This window comes from Mauremys mutica, chromosome 5 (genome assembly GCF_020497125.1).
Source record: "Mauremys mutica isolate MM-2020 ecotype Southern chromosome 5, ASM2049712v1, whole genome shotgun sequence".
NCBI lineage: Eukaryota > Metazoa > Chordata > Testudines > Geoemydidae > Mauremys > Mauremys mutica.
The window spans coordinates 67,144,326-67,165,458 of NC_059076.1; the positions used below are offsets into that span (position 1 = coordinate 67,144,326).

Consider the following 21,133-nt stretch of genomic DNA (forward strand, 5'->3'; position numbering starts at 1 on the left):
GGCCTGAGGGCCACACATAATTTGCAACTGGATTCATCTTCTCTGACATCAGAGGACAGTTGTCTTTATTGTATTTCCTATAGTTGGTTGCTAGCAAGATTAGTGATTTGGCACTTGATACTACCCAATCAGTTAACAAGAAATGTTGCATTGGCTGTTTAACTGCATCATGCAGCTCCATGCTGTCTAAACACCAAAACTGGAGAAATCAGTTGAGGGGTGCCTGATGTGATGCTGCCTAATACAATCTCCTGACATTACAACCAGCTCACTGTGCTCCATTTAAAAAACAAGATACAGTAACTGACTCAGTAATAATGCAATTAAGAGGAAATTGTTAAATACTTTCTTAAACCCTATCCAGCAAACACTTGTGCATTACTTATCTTACATGAGTAGTCAGTCTCATTAACCTTAATGCATCTATTCACAGGAACGGAGTTACTTGAATGCAATTTGCAGGACTGAGGCCTTGTACTTTAAAAAACGTATTGCTGTATAATCACACACTTTCCCTCTACAATTCTTTTGCCTCATTGTAAGTAAGCACATGGATTATTTTGCTTCACCATCCAGATTTTTTCTCTTTAATACTTTTTTCTAAATGACAGCCAAAAAGTTTCATGTATATTGGAAATATAGACTGCGACATAGCCTTTGCTCAAGTCTTCTACACAAGAATAGTTGCTTACCCTACAGAAGCCGTGCTTCTTCAAGAAGTCATAGTCACTCTGGATCTCACAGTAGGTGCATGTGCACTTCATGTATGCAAGACTGATTTTTATAGCATTGTCTGGCAAAGTTATACATGCGACTTGTGGCTCCTTGTGCTCTAGTATGAGGGCAAAAAGGGTTGGACAGCCGCCACCCTTCCTCAAGTCCCTCATACTTTTAAGCCCATGGTAGATGAGGACTCTGGAAAGCAGGGATGGAGAAGCATGTCATGGGATCCACAATGATCTCAAAAGAACATCCTCAAAGAACCACAGTTACTGTAGGGTAAGTACCCAATTCTTTCTTTCTTGGAGTATGTGTCAGTGTGGATCCAACAGTAGGTGGCTAGCAAGCAGTATCCCTTCAGGATGGTGGAAATGAAGAGTTTCAGCTACCTCAGTAGAATACTGACTGTCCTCCCAAACTTGACAACTGACCTAGTAGCTAAGTTCAAAGCACAGTGTTTGACAAAGGTCCGTGCTGCTGCCTTGTAGATCTCTGATACTGGCACACTTCTGAAATAGGCAGATGATGTCACGAGTTCTGATGGAGTGAATTTGGATGTTTGGTGGGAGAGATAAAACAGCTGACTGGTAATACAAAGAAATGCACTGCATAATCCATTTTAATATCTTGTGATGAAATGGCTTGACCTTTGGAACAGCTCTAAAAAGAAACATATCAGGAGGGGGATGTCTGAATGTTTTGGTCCTGTCAGTGAAAAAAGCAAAGTCCTGGACATATCCAGTGTGTGCAATTTCTTTTCAGCTGGTGCCAAATGTGGTTTCAGGAAGACGACAAGCAGCTTGATAGAACTGATTCAGATGAAGTTCTGAGACTACCTTAAGGATGAATTTCAGATGAGGTTTTGGCACCACCATGTCCCAATGGAATGTTATATAGAGATTCAGCCTGAAGCACCACTCACTTTTCTGGCTCAAGTGACAGCAACTAGGAAGATCATCTTCAGAATGAGGTAACATAGGGAAGAATACTGACAGATGCTCAAATGGCACAAATGCATCCTCTGATTGGTGGGGAATTGCCTAGTAGCCCTTTAAGGAACTGATACCATGGGATGAGAGAAGACAGAGCATGATTGCATCACCAGGCGACAAGTTGAAATCACTAAGGTGGATTTTAAAAGAGCTGTGTGAAAGACTGGCTTATCTGAGGTGTGGTAAATACCATGGATCTCTGGTATCAAGACTGGTGTTGCCCATATTGAGAAACTCTTCTATTTGGCAGTGCTGAGTCAACCAGCCCCAGTGCCAACAAAGTTATTGGTGTGTCATCTGTGTCGATGAGACTAATGCCAATATGGTTGGCACAGTTTTAGACTAGGTTTTCTTTCCTGTCGCTGCTTGATGCTGTGGAGTGGTGTCTACTCAATGGAGCTCTCACTGAAGATGAACCTAACCATTCTTTGGAACTATGGTAGGCTCCATATATCAATTGCTCAAGTAGTTGCAGTTTCAGCTGTACATCCCTCAACTTGCAGGTCCTTGAGGAGAAAAATTAGCACGACATATACTTACTGGGGATGCGACTTTCCCCTCAAACAGAACAGATATTGACTATGTCCTTTGACCAGCAAGATAAGTCTGTCACAGGCCAGGAAGAGTTTAAACCTGGATGATTTGGAATCCAACAGAACAGTAGGTTCAGGGTGCCGAGCCCTGCTGTATGGAGAGGCATAGATGGGTCTTTTCTTCTCTTTTTCTTCACCAAAAAGTTTGAAGCTCAGGAGTAGTGGGGTAGACACTTGCTGGTTTCCATCTCTTTGTCACACGCAGTAAGAAGGAGTTGAGTGAGGGTCATGGTGACTCTACCCTTTATGTTCTCATCAGGGCTTGGAGCTGTGTCCCGGCTCCGCCCCAGCCCCAGGCGGAAACCTGCAGCTCCACTGCTCTGGGCTCCGCTCCAAAGCCCTGGTTCTCGCACAGGAGCACAAGAAGGCACTGGGTGCAAGCATGGCCCCCATGGACACTTCTATTTAAAATAAAATCTCATCTTGCATGCATGAGCTGCATGCGCACCTATAATGGAATCCACACTGACACACTACAAATTTTGTTTACAGCAAGACTTTCCAACTAATGCAACCTTAGAAGTGCAAAAACGTGACTGTAAGATGGCCTTTATTAATGTTTCTTTTCCTGTTATGGAAAATATTTGCATGGAAGTAAATACTTTCTCCCAACCTGCCCAAATTTTGCTTCTGCTGGATTTTGCAAAGACAACATGACTCCAGTATTTACCAAAAAATGGAAAAAGATGTGATGCCGCAGATTCCTCCTTCTGAATTTACAAGTTTAAATGTGAGAAACCCCTTGTTTTAAATCACAAATATATGATAACAAAACCTATAGGATTTATTTAATTCTAAACCACTGTATATGAAACTTTGCTCCAGAAATAAAGTTCCTCTGATAGTCAATATAATAATTTTATCAGGGAATATTTCCTCTCCTTCAGCCAAGGTACACAATGCACAATTTAATGATGTCATTCTGTTTATGATTTTTAAAACTATAAAGTGCTGCTGCCCTTGTTTTGTAGGAGTGATAGTCTTTTCCCTAAAGCTGAAATGTTTTACAGGTAAAGCTACTAGTACTTTTTTCACCTCCTCATAGACCGACATCATCATGGATCGTAATAAGTGTACTAAGATTCCACTGGAATAATAAGAACCAAACCAACCTAATTTCAAAAACTGATTCCATTTAGCATTTTTAACTACTTTACCTTATAATGAAAGTTTTCATCTTCGAATTTTTCTCCATATATACTTTCTCCACCTGTGCCATTCTGATCTGAGAAGTCTCCACCCTGGATCATGAATTTCTTAATAACTATTAAGTAGAAAATGAGTCATAAGAGATGGTGTCAAAGCAGGAAGAACATTAAGCAGGATTACATTCAAGGGTGAAGACCAACCCCACTTCTTCAACATGAGCCTTAATTCCTTTATTATTTGACTCCCCTACACACTTTCATAGTTGCAACCAGAAATTCATGACTTCTTGTGGCTTAATATAGCAAAAGCAAAATGGCTAACGCTCAATCAAATTTCTCACTGGGCACATAATTGTGCAATACCAGAAATTAGCCATATATCCTTAATATATAGCACCGTTTGATGATAATTTGCATCTATAGCCTACGTATTTTTACAATTATTTTATGCAAGAGAAAGGTGGTCAACAGAAGTGTAATCTTGAGGGTAATGTAAAGAGGGAATCATGATGAGCAAAACAGTCAGGCGAGTCAGTTATACCCAAAAAAAAGTGATCAATACGTCTTAGTTATCAGATTCCATCGAATTATCCATTTTCAGTTTTTTGAACAACACTTGACTCTCACACCTCAATTGGAAAACCACTTAAGCTATTTATCACTCTCAGTCAAATATTTTGTTAAATGATTCATTTATATCTGCAAATGTCAAACAGCATCACCTAAGTGAAAGAACAGGGGGTCAGAAGGCCTAGTTTCTATTCCAGATTGTCAATGATTATGTGACTTTGTGTGAGCTATTTGACTTCCCTGAGCCCCAATTTCTCCATGTGTAACATGAGTAAAAAATTATTATCTCATTTTCATAAAGCACTTTGAGATTTTTGGATTACAGTTAAAAACTAAAATGTATTAATAACTTCAAAAAAATTATGTCCCTGAGTATGATGATTGTTTTAGAGAAATGTATTTTTCAAAGCTTTAATAGTCTATCTCCTCAACATCTGAAAAAAAGTCCACAATTACAACAGAGCAAGCTGAAATATAAAAAAAAAAAAAATGTTCACATTAACTAATGATTTTATATTTATTACAATGCAGTTTCATATTAGGAAGCCTACAGCACAGACTGCGCGATGTTCTGGTAAAGCATAACATGTACACACAAAACCAGGATTCAGTCCACAAATGACAGTCTTTCCTAATAACCTCCACCACCAGCTGTTGTGGAGAAAAACACTAGTAAACAGCAGCAAAGAAAATCCCTTGCTCATACTGGACCTTACCCAAAGCCAAATGAAGTCAGTGGAAAGACTCCCACAGTCTAATGTACTACTGCCATTAGAGCAAGCCTACTACTAACTATTGATGCACTCTCTACAAAAACATGGTCAAGGTAAACAGAAGATAAAATAAAGAGGGATAAATAATGCATTTCTACTATTCTCTAAAGCATTACTTTTCTAAACGGAAAACTCTTGTATTAAACCCAAATATCTAATGAAAGGCCATATGTTATGCTAAATCTCTTAATATATTTCTACTGTAGCTTGACTCTGCGTTTTCTTTTCTTCCTTTCTGAATCTCTAATTCCAAAGGATTTAAATACTGAAAGTCCAAGAAAACTCTCCCTGAGTTCCATGAAAGCCAGATCAGCCCATAACTTAAGTATTGATCACAGTTAGAAATCCACACACATCCCTACCACCTCAATATTGAAATCAAACTGGTTTCAAAATACTTGAAGTCAACTGCTAATATTATGCAACTTAAATAGAAAATGGAAAAATAACAAAAAAATAAAGATGATTCAAACTTACTTCTATGGAAAGGACATCCTTTATAATGAAGAGGCTTTCCAGTGGTAGGCCCTATCCCTTTTTCTCCTGTACATAGTGCACGGAAATTTTCAGCAGTTTTGGGCACAACATCTGCAAACAATTCTAAGACAATTCGACCAACTGGAATATGAGAGAGAGAGAGAGAACGAACACACATTTCAGTCCAATCCTGAAAAACACATGGAAGAGCCCAGCATCTCAAAACAAACATGTTTATATGGCAGTTCTGTAAGTGTGGGAGAGGGGCAGAGGGGAGGGGGAATTAATGACTGAATCAACAGTATTTAAGCCATTGTTAAACTAACCTAATTCTTAAAATATACAATTTTCTATATCCCTCCTACAGCTACCATGGGTGGAGCTAATGAATTACAGTTACAATGTTTGTTACCATAGATACAGTCAGTGAAAAACCAGCACCATGAACTGGTTAAGGGGGAGACAATGACAGAAGTGTCTAAAAACTATTTGAAAACAATCCACACGTATATTATATGAGTCAAATTCTGCCCTTGGACATACTCACAGGACTCACGTAGACTTAAAAGTGCACCACATTTGTGCAGCATGTATTCTTGTTAGAACTGGTTGGGAAAATAGAGTTTTGCTTCCATGAAAAATTTCAACTGCTTTTTCTTTTTCATTGTCATTTTCCATGGAAGATAACTACTTTTGCTGAAATATCAAAACCGAAATATTTTGGCTTAAAACCAGGGTGGCCATGGAGGGTTGTTTTTCAGCCATTTTTTTTTTTTTTTTTAAACAAAATCTTCCACAGAAAGTGAACACTTTTTGTGGGGCAAAAAAATTCAAACCCCTTTCCACTGAAAAATAGTATAAATGGAATTTTTTTGAGCAGCCCTAATCTCCATACTTATATTTCAATCCCACAGAAATGTATATGCAATAGTACTTTTATGTATGTGGACAATCACTTAGTGGAACTACAGTTTCCCTTTAAAACACATCTACTGTTAGATGCTACAAATGTTTTTACTTAAAAATGAAACCTCAACTGGTAAACAAATCCATAAAGCATTAATCTAATTTCACCAACTGCCTTCTTACAATGATTCCACTCCAAGCAGCTGTTAACTGTCAGTGGTGCTGATGTTTTCTCATCAATCTGATAGTCAATTAGACAACTTCCAAGTAAGGCAATTCTTAACTTAATTTTGTGTATGAAAGCTAAATATATGAACATTAAATCTAATAATGTTTGAAACTGTAATTCAGTAAATTGGTTTTAGCATTTATTAAATAATTGCTTACTTTTACCTTTTATTCTCAATATTACCATTAAATAAATCATACATGAAATTCTGATAAGATGGAAATATCTATCTTTACCTAAATCTTGAAAAGCTAAATTTTCCAAAGAGTTGTTTTTGTTGGTTGGTTTTGTTGTTGTGTTTGTTTGTTTGTGTGTTTTGTTATTTGTTTTACACAAGTTGGAGGTAGCTTTTGAAAGTTCTACTTCAGTGACACCCATGATCTCAAGAGCCCATCGACTAACATGCATTTGGAGGCAAAAATACCTATGAAGAACCATTCCCTGCTACCTCCAACTATACGACTTATTCCTCCATCTAGCAGCAACTTCCCTTTTTTGCAGCAGCAGCCAACTTATGTCCTGTTTTGCTATGACTGTGCCATGGCACTTAAAAAAAAAAAGTCAATAAAGGGACATGAAGTTTTGAATCAGGGGCTACTAGACTTTATCCAGCTGAGAAGATCACTCTAAACAAGATGGAACATGGCACGTTGACACTAGTAGTCCCTCTGGGGCACATATCCAAAGTCAAAACAATTGTGCGTGCTACAGTGTATGACCAAGACTGGGTGGTATTTCAGCCAGCCCCTGATTTAAGTGTGACGTTCACGTAGCACCTTGTGCCTTTCGATTGGTGTTTGTGGAGTCAGGTCTGTACACTGAACTCTTTAGGGTAGCAGACACGTCACATTGTGTGTCTTTACGGTCATAGCAAGGACTTCTATTATGGTGGTAAATCCCCAATAATTTGCTCTCTCAATTTATGCCCAAATTCATCGTCAGCCTGTGAAGCCAGGTGCATGGGTCTGTTTCTCTGGGTTCTGATGGTGTAGCCCTAAGCACCCCTCTCTCTATTCACATTGAATACACTATTATAATGTTTGTACAAAATATGCCTAGTGAGGCATCATTTGAAAGATAACTCACTGATCATTAATATTTTTGCATGATGTATGTACACGGTGTGTATTAAGAGTTATGGATATATGCTGGAGTTATGACTGCAGTGTGTTTATCAGGCATGTCAGGGGAGATTTTAAAATAGGTTTATCCTAAACAAAGGAATGGGGTTTACCAATTACCCAAACAATAAACAGGGTCATCAAATTAACAAGGGGTGGGGATGGGGGGGTAGCAAGATTGTAGGAAAGAGAGCAATTACCATTTTAATAGACACCAGCATAGGAAGAAAGAGTGTGGATCTTCCTTTACCACCAGATGTCGTGCACTTTTCCTCACAGCTTCAATAAACTTTGCTTTGACGGATAACCCTCATACCCTCAGAAGAATCCATTTCAAAGGTTTACTGGTCTATAAAGACAGGGAGTCTGAATCTTAAGTGAATGAGCTGATTATACACAATATAACTGTACTATAGGAGTATTTAGAGTGAGCTCTTTTCTGAAAGCTAATGACACTCTGCTGATTAATATCACTGTAAAATGTATATATTAACATTATATGAGGGAGTATGTATACTTAATGATATTATGCTTTGATATCTGTGGACAAACGGAGACAGGTTCAATCCCAGAGAGGAGAAAAGGAAGCTATTTACCTGTCTCCTATGTAAATTAAGTATGAAAGAATCCAAACAATGGAAGCCCTATTTACATAGATATCAGCAATGAAATGGAAAGATCATAGAATGAAAACAAAAACAAACAAAAAAAAAAGAGCAGAAGGCAAAGTTATTTAACTCTGGAAGATATAAGCAAGGACAGAAACCATCTTTGTGTCCATCATTAGACAGACTCATGGGAGCAGAGCTCTTGGAAGCTGGGAAAGAGAGGTCCTTCAACCAAGGCGGGTACTGAAGTCTCTAGAATCTCACTATAGATGAGGTACCTGCTTGAACAAAGCCTGTACCTTGCTAAATTATGTTTTAGACTTTTAGATGTGTGTTTTCACTTTTATTTGTTTGTAACCATTTCTAACTTTTATTCTTGAACTCTCTTAAAAGCCTATCTTCTTTTGTTAATAAACATGCTTTACTGTTAATCTAAACCAACAGCACAGTGTTTAAATGAAAGTGAATGTTAACACCAGCGAACATGGCAAGCTGGTGGAATTTGTCTCTTTAAAGGAGCAAAAAGATTGCTGTATTCCTCTCAATGTTACAGAGCACCAGGGTTTGGGAAAGTTCAGGACTGGAGGCGTGGGGAGGAGTCACATCAGCCAAGTCTGGTACAGTCTGTGATCACGGCTGGCAAGCTGCTGGATTCAATGTGTTTAACTCAGAGCTGTATAGAACATAAATGCTGATTGGCTGCCTGTGTGGCCCAGGCTTGGTCTACACTATAGAGTTAGGTCAACATAGGCAGCTTATGCTGGCCTAACTATGTCAGCGTCTACACTACAGGCTTCCTCCCCCTGCTGTAAGTGTCCTACTACAGTAACTAAACCAACACCTCCACAAGAGGCTTAGGTTGGTATACTGTAGTTAGGGAGACACAGTATCTGTGTAGAGACACTGCATTCCTTACACTGGCTGCAGGGCCGTCGAGAGCAGGTTTGGTCCTGGTGAAAAAAAAAATTTCGGCCCCCTCAGCAAAGGCAGACCGGCTAAACAGGGCCGACAAAGCTGGGGAAGCCGGGCCCCAGGCCCCCTTCCCGACGGCCGGGCCCCAGTCATTTGTACTGGCTGCCCCCCCTCGTTGGCCCTGGTTGGCTGTCTTCTCCAATCCAGGGTTCTGGGAGCCCTGAAACTGACAAGTAAGCAGGCTCCTGGCTCCCCAGCTGGACTGCTGCTGGGTCTCAGCTCTAGGCTGGGCACCTGAAGGTGAGAAGCCCCTGGGGGGTGGAGGGGTAGCAGCTGGGCTCCATGTGGGTAGGTGAAAGCCCTGGCTCTCAGCCCCCCATCAGTCACTGGAAGAGCTCCTGGTGAGGCCGCACGCCAAGGACAGAAGGAGAGTAACGTGGCCATCAGCCACCACAATAATTACTGCAGGGCTGTAAGTCCTACGTTCCTTACTTAGGACTGTAGGGTAGCCATGTCCCCAGACAGGGCACCACACGTAGCAGAACATTGCGAGGCCCTCGGGGCTGTCCCAGGAGCAGCGTCGGCCCTGCGCACCGGGCTGGCAGCGCTCAGGGGCTGCACAGGGCGGGGCAAGTGCACGGAGACCCCGCGACGCCAGCCGGCAGGCTGCGCCCTGACCGCCACAAATCCCTTCTCGGGTGCGAGGGGGCTGCCCGCAGGAGCCCCCGCCAGGCTCGCGGGACCAGCCCCCTCCGCTCCGTGCCGGGACTCCCAGCCCGACGCGCTACAAACACAAAGCAGCTTGGGGCGGGGGCTGCACAAGAGGCATCCGGGTCCCTGGGCAAGGCGCGCGGGAGCCGCGGCTGCTGCCCCTGCCCCTCTACCCCGCCCCCCGGGGGAGGCGGCGCGCGAGCGGCAGCCCCGGCGCGCTGCACCGACTGGCCCCGCGGGCTTGCAGCGGGGCCGCCCGCCGAGAACCTTCCGCCACCGCGGCCGCCAGCGTTCCTTCCCCGGGCCCTCGCGCCCGCTCTCCAGGGCAGCGTTCCATCATCGCCGCCCCTCTCGCGCCCTCCCTGCCCGGGGACCTGCCAGTTCCTCACCCACCGCGTTCGCCTCCGATGTCCACATCGAAGAAGACTCGGGGGTTGGCGACCGGGGACGGGGGCGCCATACTGCAGCTACCGGCGGCTCCGCTGGTCGCTCCTCCCCGCCCGGCCACGTGCACTGACTGGGCTTCCGTTCCGCCGGGATCGGGTGAATAGCTCTGGCCCTCCTACTGCTACTGCCTGTAAGCCTCTCACAGGCTAGTTAGCGCAGGGACCCGTGCGTCCAGAGGGGTCCATGTGACTGCACTCGAGTCTGTCCGATGCTCTGGGGTAGGGTAACCAGATGTCCTGTTTTTATAGGGACAGTCCCGATATTCGGGACTTTTTCTTGTATAGGCTCCTGTTACCAGCCACCCCCTGTCCCGATTTTTCAGCCTTGCTCTCTGGTCACCCTATTCTATCTATCCTGGCAGCTGCAGCTTCCTAGTCCCCTACTTTAGCGATGGCGTGGGCCAGCCTCATGACGGGACACACCAAACGTTCGTTGCACTGGGTGCCCCGTGTCTGTCGTTTCTCACCCTTGCTTAAGTCTGACCAATTGGGGGAGGTGTACATGCAAACCCCATCCCGTGTAGATGCGCTTCTCCTCCTCTGCTGATAGAGGATTTTGCTTTTTGTGCGTTGGCTCACCGAATCATTGTTTGAGATTTCCTGCCAGTCACATTGGCCTCAGAACTATTTAGGTTTTGAGGATCTGGGCCCTTGTGTCAGTTTGAGGAGACCACCAGTCCCTGGTTTCTCTGCCAGCATGGGGCAATTGACACCTTGGTGCCTCCAGATCACAAAGTAATCTAGTGTAAAGACATTGCACTCCTAATACTATTATTATCCTGCATGGACACAGAGATGGTACTGCAATTGTGTCACATCTCAAAGGCGGGGGTGGGGGGGTTACCACACAAAAAGTCCAAACAAGAACCAAATGTAAGCATGCACATGACAAACAAGTGGTTGGGGGTACCTCAGCAATTCATGGCTAGATTGCCCTCCTCCTCTCCTGGAAACAGGACTGGAGTTGGAGACAACTTTTTTGCCCTTTCGATCCTTTCTCCAGCTTTAGGCAACTTGGTGGACTTTAAATTGTAAGACTGCAAATTTCTAGTAAGCAATATACAGGAAAACTTTGGGTTGTCGTATGTTGAAATATTTAACTTTATATTGGGTTTCATTTTTTTTTACTCTTTCCAAATTAAAATTAACTAGATAAAATGTCTTTTGCCGCATCCTTTGACAGTCTCTTGTGAAGTCTGCACAGTGAACATAAGAACATAAGAACATAAGAAAGGCCGTACCGGGTCAGACCAAAGGTCCATCTAGCCCAGTATCTGTCTACCGACAGTGGCCAATGCCAGGTGCCCCTGAGGGAGTGAACCTAAAAGGCAACGATCAAGTGATCTCTCTCCTGCCATCCATCTCCATCCTCTGACGAACAGAGGCTAGGGACACCATTCTTACCCATCCTGGCTAATAGCCATTTATGGACTTAGCCACCATGAATTTATCCAGTCCCCTTTTAAACATTGTTATAGTCCTAGCCTTCACAACCTCCTCAGGTAAGGAGTTCCACAAGTTGACTGTGCGCTGCGTGAAGAAGAACTTCCTTTTATTTGTTTTAAACCTGCTGCCTATTAATTTCATTTGGTGACCCCTAGTTCTTGTATTATGGGAATAAGTAAATAACTTTTCCTTATCCACTTTCTCAACATCACTCATGATTTTATATACCTCTATCATGTCCCCCCTTAGTCTTCTCTTTTCCAAACTGAAGAGTCCTAGCCTCTTTAATCTTTCCTCATATGGGACCCTCTCTAAACCCCTAATCATTTTAGTTGCTCTTTTCTGAACCTTTTCTAGTGCTAGAATATCTTTTTTGAGGTGAGGAGACCACATCTGTACACAGTATTCGAGATGTGGGCGTACCATGGATTTATATAAGGGCAATAATATATTCTCAGTCTTATTCTCTATCCCCTTTTTAATGATTCCTAACATCCTGTTTGCTTTTTTGACCGCCTCTGCACACTGCGTGGACATCTTCAGAGAACTATCCACGATAACTCCAAGATCTTTTTCCTGACTCGTTGTAGCTAAATTAGCCCCCATCATGTTGTATGTATAGTTGGGGTTATTTTTTCCAATGTGCATTACTTTACATTTATCCACATTAAATTTCATTTGCCATTTTGTTGCCCAATCACTTAGTTTTGTGAGATCTTTTTGAAGTTCTTCACAATCTGCTTTGGTCTTAACTATCTTGAGTAGTTTAGTATCATCTGCAAACTTTGCCACCTCACTGTTTACCCCTTTCTCCAGATCATTTATGAATAAATTGAATAGGATTGGTCCTAGGACTGACCCTTGGGGAACACCACTAGTTACCCCTCTCCATTCTGAGAATTTACCATTAATTCCTACCCTTTGTTCCCTGTCCATTAACCAGTTCTCAATCCATGAAAGGACCTTTCCTTTTATCCCATGACAGCTTAATTTACGTAAGAGCCTTTGGTGAGGGACCTTGTCAAAGGCTTTCTGGAAATCTAAGTACACTATGTCCACCGGATCCCCCTTGTCCACATGTTTGTTGACCCCTTCAAAGAACTCTAATAGATTAGTAAGACACGATTTCCCTTTACAGAAACCATGTTGACTATTGCTCAAGAGTTTATGTTTTTCTATGTGTCTGACAATTTTATTCTTTACTATTGTTTCAACTAATTTGCCCGGTACCGACGTTAGACTTACCGGTCTGTAATTGCCGGGATCACCCCTAGAGCCCTTTTTAAATATTGGCGTTACATTAGCTAACTTCCAGTCATCGGGTACCGAAGCCGATTTAAAGGACAGGTTACAAACCTTAGTTAATAGTTCCGCAACTTCACATTTGAGTTCTTTCAGAACTCTTGGGTGAATGCCATCTGGTCCCGGTGACTTGTTAATGTTGAGTTTATCAATTAATTCTAAAACCTCCTCTAGTGACACTTCAATCTGTGACAGTTCCTCAGATTTGTCACCTACAAAAGCCAGCTCAGGTTTGGGAATCTCCCTAACATCCTCAGCCGTGAAGACTGAAGCAAAGAATCCATTTAGTTTCTCCGCAATGACTTTATCATCTTTAAGCGCTCCTTTTGAATTTTGATCATCAAGGGGCCCCACTGGTTGTTTAGCAGGCTTCCTGCTTCTGATGCAGTGCTTTGAGTTCTGAGCTCTAAAAAAATAAATCCCAACATCAAAATGCTTGAGGGGGAAATCATTTTTGTTACATTATTATTTATTACCAGTTTTAAAATCCTGGGGCATGGCTCAGGGAACATATTTTCAATATAAAACAAGATGGAAGTGATACTGATTGGGAAAGAACTTTGAGGATCTTGTGTACAAATTTTCTTCTTAATACAGGTTGGACATTGATGTTTTAGTGAAAACCCCTTAAGTGCAGAGTACATTGTTAATCTCTGGACAGATGGCTATAGATCAGCATTCACATTTCACCAGCTCTTTAGAGTGCTTTTCCCACCAATTAGTATCACCCCTGTGTTGTCTGGTTTGAGCTGCATCAAGCTGGCTCTCATCCATCTCCTAATATGTGCCAGCCAGACACTGACAGAGTGTGGGGACAGTAGTTCCAAGATCAAAAGATAAAACAAAGCAGAACGGTCTGTCACTGGTGTACTGATGACACGGGTCATAATAATTTTCAGTGCCTTTATATAAATGTTGAACAGAAGATGATTAGTATTGAGCTCCGCAAAGGACCATACAGCTGGAAGAAAGAACAGTCATCCTTCACCATCTGGGAACAATTGGAAAGGAGTGAGTGGAACCAGTCTAAGACAATTCCATCTTTCTAAGCCAGGTCATGCAGCAGTGTCAGTAATTTCACATGCTCAATGATCTCAAAGGCCACCAAAACCTTGAGTCATCAGATATCTGGGCTCGATCCATTGGCCTAAGGAGATCTCTGACCATTACAATTAACATTTTTTCTATGTCATGACCTGGTCTGAAACCTAACTAGGTGATGTCCAGGTCCAGGTAGGTGAGTTGTTAGCTGTTTGTGATGATGCCAACAACTTCTCATTTATCTTTCCCAGAAATGATCTCAACCAGGCAGTAGTTGGCCAGGATGCTTGTGTCCAGAACAGACTTTTTGAGCAGAGATCTGACTAAAGTTTTTATGAGTGCTGATGGGAACTTTTCCTCTGGAAGAATCATTAACAATGTCTTCCAGGAGAGCATCAAGACAGCCCCTGCAGTATTTCACTAGCTGGCAGAAGGGAGGGAGGGGTCTAGTTTGCATGTGGTCAATACTTTATTATTACATTACTATAATTCATATTACTGTAGTGTCTATAGGCACTATTCAGACATAGAAAAAGACAATCACTGCCTCAAAAAGATTCTAAATAGACAAGACAAACAAAGGGTGGTAGAAAGGAAGTATTATTGCCCTTATTTTTACAGATGGGGAACCGAAGAAAAGAGAAATCAAATGTCTTTCCATAGTCATACAGGAAGTAGATCTGGGATTTGAATCAAGATATCTGAAGGTCTAGTCAAGTGACTTAACCACAAGACCATCCTTACTCAATAGAGTAATTGTATGATCACCACCACTTAGGACATTGTTTTATATGCATTGACTGATAGTGGAACATTGGTAAGTAGATTCTGGAAAGAATACTGAATTATGTTCTGATTAAATGAATGCATGAGATTCTACATTAAATTTACAAGTAAATGATTTTTTTTAAAACTGACATTTTATAAGGTCATCTAAACTCTGTGTCTCCAAGTAGTAAAACTATTGACCTTCATGAGCCTTATTTTAATTTGAAATAAGAATTTAGGAACTACATCTCTAGGCCCATATTCATTAGCTCTGTTGATTAGTGAAATTAATTATTATAAGTATTTTGAAGATGAAGCAGTATCTGATTTGCTTGCAGAGCTGCTTTATCCATGTTTAACTTCAAATGCTTAATTTTCTGCACATATAGCATTAAGGGACCAATCTAACTCTCACTGCAGTAAATCAGAGTATTTCTATAGGATAAGCACTTAAATTTTTCAATAAGTATTAGAAACCTTCCCCTCCACTGTCCACAACCTCTTGCCCTTCATATCTCATCCAGGTGTAACTCTTTCGCTACCTGAGCAAGTCAATTATTGCTAATATCTGAAGAAGAGATGTCTTGCTCTGATGGGTCTCATAAGATCAGTCAAAGCAGAGTCCCCCTCACATCATGTAGAACTTATACCTCAACCAACCCAATTAAAAAAAAAATCCTGCTCTTCTCCCCTCCTTGACTTTTCTGTACTTGGGATGGATATAAATATATAATTTAATCACAGTAATCCTCTATAGCACATACATTTTAGAGCTAGAAGAGACCATTATTATGATCAACTAGTCTAACCTCCTGTATAAGATTTCTTGTACTTCATCAAAAAGGGAGTGGTTGTGATAGAGTTAGGGCACTCTGAGCTGTAGGAGGCCTGTTAGGGCTGCCCCAGTGCAGAGGATGGGAGGCAACAAAGGGAAGGCATTCAACAAAGGGAAGCAAATATACAGCACCCTCTGTCTCATTTCTGACCATATTTTTCCCTCAACCAACTCTTTGCCCTGTTCCCCATCCAATATCCCAGCTCCCTCCATATCCCCCCACTTCAGGAGAGAGGTTATTTATGAGTGTTATTGCTACATTGCCATGCATGTCCCTCTAATAATATATCCCCAAACTTCCTTTTGCCCCTCCTCGCAAATACCTCCATAAGCCCCAGTACTTGCTCCATAAAGCAGGACAGTTCCTGCCCCAGCAAACTAGAAGTACAGTTGTGATGAACCTCCTGGAGTGTGGGCAGTTCTGTAGATGAGATAGTCAAAATTATGGTGAAGGGGATTTAATCGGGGCACTATTTGGCTTGTTTGTTTTTCTTGCGTATTGTTTTGATTTTTTCTTTGTTTTATACTAATTTTCCATTAGAAAGGGAAAGCATTTCAATATCAGCCTCCACATCCTGAAAAAGGGAGCAAATGTGATACTTCCTGTCACACAGCTTTTTGGAGATGAAAGCTGGCATGATACTAACTGTGACTGAATTTTTCACACCAGTAAGAGTCTTACATAAACCATGAATTTCCTAGAGTGGAACTAGGTATTTACATTGAGAGAAAAATAAACACATTTCAAGGAATTAGTGTTCTCTTTACTTGGTAACATTTTGTACAGAATATATAAAGTTGAACTCAGTTTAAAACTTGACATTCAGACTCTACAGTTAGGCATCATCACATTAACTGACAAAAGAACACAATGCCCTCTATAATAAACACATTTCATTATTCTGCCTTGTCAAAAAGCATTTGGGGGGGGTAAAAAGCTGTATTCTCTCTCATTGTCTTGGTTGGTAGAGCTAACTTGTACAAAATGTCAGAGTTCAGGAATAACCCTAGCATTTTTCCTCTTCTTCTCCACAGGTCTTTGATCATGATGAACTTGTTACACATTAGGATTTCTATCAAATATAGTTTTATTTTTTCATTCCTTTACTCTTTATTAGACTGTGAACCTGCATTTGACATAGGGAAGAAAAGTTTAAGCTGTAAGGGCTTGATCCTGCAAGAGGCTGAGCTTTCTGGCCCAGTTCAACAAAGCACCTACGCATTGAATTTAATAGAATGAATCATGCTTAAAGTTAAGCACAAACTTAAGTACCTCATTTGATTGAGGCAGAACACTTAGCACGATGCAGGAGTGAACACTAACTGAAAAATATGTAGAGGTTCAGCAGAGTACCATGTGAACTCAAGTGCTAAAAGAGAGAAAGACATTTCTAGCCAGATTTTCAAAAGGAAAAATCGTTTGAAAATCTTGCCTTGCAGTTCACTGACAAAGGGGGGTGTTTGGTTCCTAGCAGGATTTAGAGAAACTACCATTAAACTGAATTCAAATGTATCTGGTACATCCTAAACTTGTGAGGTAATTTAAAAAAGAAAACCCACCTATGGCATGTTGGAGTAAAACTCAAAGAGGAAGGATGGGCTAAAAAGATTAAAGGAAAAGTCATGCATTTATCCTCCACCAGTTTTCAGATGCCCTGACCTCTAGAGAAAAAAAGGTGCAAGAAAAATGAGACTGCCTGATAACAGACATAAATGATGGGATGGCTTTCAAAAGATTATAAATGCTTCTTTTACAGCTATGCATTTTCATTTCTTTCTCCTCCACCCCCACCATGCTATTCAATATTTAGATTGCAGTGATTAAAAGAAGACATCTCTAATAAACCCTTTTTGTTGATTTTTAATATCAGAGAATGTTAACAAACAAGTGCTTTATTCTATACATCATTGGTGTTTCAGAACCACTCTGCTAAGATAATTACTTTAGAGGATGATTTTCCTTTAAAAATTCTTTCACTTTTAATTGAGTATGTTCTTTACATAAAAGACAGTGAAACTGTTCATCTATATCATAGCAACACACCTTGCTAAGACATTAGCCAAGAGGGTGGGAAAGGTTGCTGCAGCAACAGCATGTTATATAACACTCCATTCAACCAAGAATGAGTAAGCACGTTTGCTGCGGGGGGATATTTTCTACAGTCCCCAGTTCTCTGCTGCTGGCAGCTTGTCTAGCTGCTTGCAAGGTATGATACATTCTTTGTGGCAGTGATCATGTCTTTTTTTAAATTCTCTGTAAAGAGATCTTATCACTTTATATAATAATAATACATTATAAATTCCAGACTCTAGATATTTCCTAAATTGATCATATTTTATTCAGTATTTTTGAAGTGCCAAGAAAATTCGTATTCAATTATTTTTACAGTGCCTAAAATGTGCTATTTGCTTTACAAAACACATAAAAAGATATGGCCCATCGTCAAAGACTTTTATAAAATATACATCACCATATCAAACAATTAGGTCAGTGTCTGTAAACTCTCCTTTGGTTAATTGAAACTCTGGATTAACTAAAGATCAATTGTATCTTCTGAGTTTACTCATAGGTTGAGCTCTTGTGGAGCTTCTAAGCTCCTTCGTAGATCCTGCAAAGCTTAGCTTTGGCTCTGAACAGTTTAGAAGCTCTGCAGAGCCGAAACCTAAGTAGCGTGCTCAGGATTCAGAGACAGCAGCCAGAGGCATCAGCCCTAATGGAACTGGAAGTTTCATCTGGCTTCAGGCTGGGGAAGTCAGGTATGTATTTCAGGGGACTTGGTTCCTTCCCTGCCCTGTTCTAGGGGAAGAACGTAGCTCCTAAGCTTTGTAGGAATGGAGCTTCTGAAGAGTTACTCTCCTGTGAAACTTAAGAGCTCTGCAGAGTTGATGCTTTGATTATCCAAGCCTCCAGTTATCAAAAAGTTTTGGGTGACAACCTATCAGTGCCATAGCTTACTGATGGGGACACAGTCAGATGCTACCTCCATAAAGACTAGCTTCTCTTCTGATGGAAGAGTGTCATCAGTTAGATTGCCTCTTATAGTAAACAGGGTGTCAGACTCTGGATAGATACTATGGATATGTGTTTATTCATTTCTATTTACATATTCTCCTGATCTCTGGAGAAGCCCTTCTGCTTCACAACCTGTTAAACTTTATCAGCAAATGGCCTATTTTTTGTTCCACTTCACTATGTTTTGCACTTACGTGTATGTGAAGAAGCAACCCATCTTTCTTGCCACTTATACTTTACTTCCTAACTCTGTCCACTTTGCCTGACAAGCATGTGCCAGTGCAAGTGGTTGTGGAAGTTGGGCCCCAAAGCCCAGTGTGCAGCTTCATTTACTTCATAATTATTGAGAAATTGCCATCAGAAGTAGTGTAGTTTTGAAAGGGCCCACTAGTGTCTGTATATGTTGGTACCAAACTGAGATGACAATCACTGTCACACACACAAACACAAACCACTGTGAACCAGTTTTGTACCAAGCATCAACCCTCAAGTAGACTAGAGCCCACAGTCTTTGCAACAGCAAAACTTGCTTGAGAACTTTATGAAAGAGACATAGTTGGCTAATCAGGGGTCAGATGCCTACATTAAAGATCATCCAAGTAGTGCCTATTGTTAGCTATGGGAGTAGCTGCTTAGTACCTTGTACCTAGTACCTTGAGATATCATAACTGGATATCTACAGAGTTTGAACTGATTGGGGTAGAGTTAGTTGGCAAGAGAGAGAACTCTCATTTCCGTTTCTGTGGAGCATCTTATTTCTCTCTCAATTCTATTAAATATCCCTGCCAGCCATGACGACTTTCATCTTGGGCTCATATAGCTATTTCTGAAAAGATTCTCCTGTATTATTTTACTTTATTTTGCTTTTGGAATAGCAGTAAATGGAATGAGGTTTCCAAAAAATCAGAAACATGTTTTTGGATCCTCTTCAAAAACTTTTCCCAACCCCATATGCACATAACATTTTTTCTGAATTTCACATATGCACATAACATTAGTCCTTCTACAAGGCTCTTCACCTCTCTGCAAATCAGTCAGGACAAGAATTAGTCTGTGGCCTCATCATGGGTGGGAAGACGAGGAAGTTGCATGACTGCACCAGGGCCCAGTCCCTCTCTTTGGGGAAGTGCAGGACTGCTTACTTCAATTGCTCTCATTTGCCAAATTGACCCAAAAGACCAGTCCTACCTCTCCTCCCGTAATAGGCTGTGGAGCTGACTATATGCAAAAAAGGCAGCATATCACACCTTTCCAACCCATTTTTGAAGGATAAGTTATGAAAAGAATGTGGGAAATAAGATGTGTGGTCTTTCTGCCAAACAAAACCACCCAAAACAACCCTCCCTCCATAACCCCCAACAGAAGGATGGCATCAGCTAATTAGATTATTTCACCTGTGAACAAAACAAACCATAAAAAAGCAGAAATGAACAAAGCCACAAAGGTACCAATCCTGCAATGTCCCTATGGGAATACTTGAATGGTAAAATTAAGTATATGCCTAAACAACAGATGAGGCCAAAGTTTAGATCCTTGATAAACAGATAAGCTGGCATTTCCTCAGTCTTTGGATCAGCAAACTCTGTCAGTTTGTTACAGAGACAAGGGCTAGAAGAAAAAATAATCCAAAAGTCTCCAAATTCAGGATCTGGACCTGTTCTATTATAGAGAAAGGGCCCAATGGCAAAGCTTGGATCTGAACATTCACAACATTCAATGGACTTTTTGGATCCAGGGATTTGGTTTGGGCTATCTCTGATTACAGGAAAATGCACAATTCCACCCAATAAATCAGAGATTTTTCAATATTAGCAAATGAAAAAAACAAAAACACCTCTGTACTGTTAGGTCAGTTTGTGCATAATTTTTAATAATTTACTTCACTGAGAGGGAACCGAACTGGCTGAGGAGAGAAATCTGATAAAATATTTGTTGGAAAGAATCAGAAATCCTATCTTTACTCCTCTCCCGCCCAACCCCTTCCATTCAAACCTCCCAAGACTGTGAAACAGGGCTCATGTCCCTTTAACTCTGGCTCTTGACCACGTGTCGGGGGAAGGCTTGGAATCCCGAGTATCCAATGGAGAACGTTCCATGGATGTTGCGCGTTCGGATCCCAGGATTCCGGGCTGAGAGGGGCTCGTCCTGCAAGAGGGAGCTGTCAGCGCCTCTGGGCGACGGGTTCCTCTTCTGTAGTCATATGATTGGCTGTTTCCTCCTTTGCTGGGAGTGGGGACGCTGAGCCAGCCGTAGCCTCTGTTCCTCCTGCGTGCAATGCCGGGCGGCCACGCTGCAGCGGGGATGCTGCCGCCACCGCTTTTACTGTCCTCAGCCAGCTGAGCTGCTGTGTGTGAGCTACCCACTGGGGCTGCTGTGAGTACGGGCGGCGGTAACAGCAAGCAGCAGCATGGCTCCTACTCTACTCCAGAAGCTATTCAACAAAAGGGGCAGCAGCTCGGCTTCTCCCCCAAGCAGGGCACCTAAGGAAGGACCTGCCTTTAGGTGAGAAACTGTTTCTTTCA

At 41.6% G+C, this 21,133-nt stretch overlaps 2 protein-coding genes across 4 annotated transcripts in view; one reads left to right on the forward strand and one right to left on the reverse strand.

Annotated features, from left to right (window-relative positions):
- Positions 1 to 10,405, reverse strand: part of PPID (peptidylprolyl isomerase D) — a 26,526-nt gene extending 16,121 nt beyond the window's left edge. Inside the window, exons 1-3 of one of the 2 annotated variants that reach the window (XM_045020034.1) lie at positions 10,154 to 10,405; positions 5,274 to 5,414; positions 3,463 to 3,569 (exon numbers count right to left, since the gene is read on the reverse strand). In XM_045020034.1, the coding sequence (XP_044875969.1) occupies positions 3,463 to 3,569; positions 5,274 to 5,414; positions 10,154 to 10,220 (315 nt within the window). In that variant the 5' untranslated portion in view covers positions 10,221 to 10,405. Of the gene's footprint in view, positions 1 to 3,462; positions 3,570 to 5,273; positions 5,415 to 10,149 lie in introns of both variants that reach the window. The other variant, XM_045020035.1, reaches the window with a different exon arrangement.
- Positions 10,406 to 20,748: 10,343 nt separating this feature from the next.
- FNIP2 (folliculin interacting protein 2) overlaps positions 20,749 to 21,133 on the forward strand; it is a 74,993-nt gene continuing 74,608 nt past the window's right edge. For both annotated transcript variants that reach the window (XM_045019479.1, XM_045019480.1), the window contains exon 1: positions 20,749 to 21,113. In XM_045019479.1, the coding sequence (XP_044875414.1) occupies positions 21,019 to 21,113 (95 nt within the window). In that variant the 5' untranslated portion in view covers positions 20,749 to 21,018. The remainder of the gene's footprint in view (positions 21,114 to 21,133) is intronic.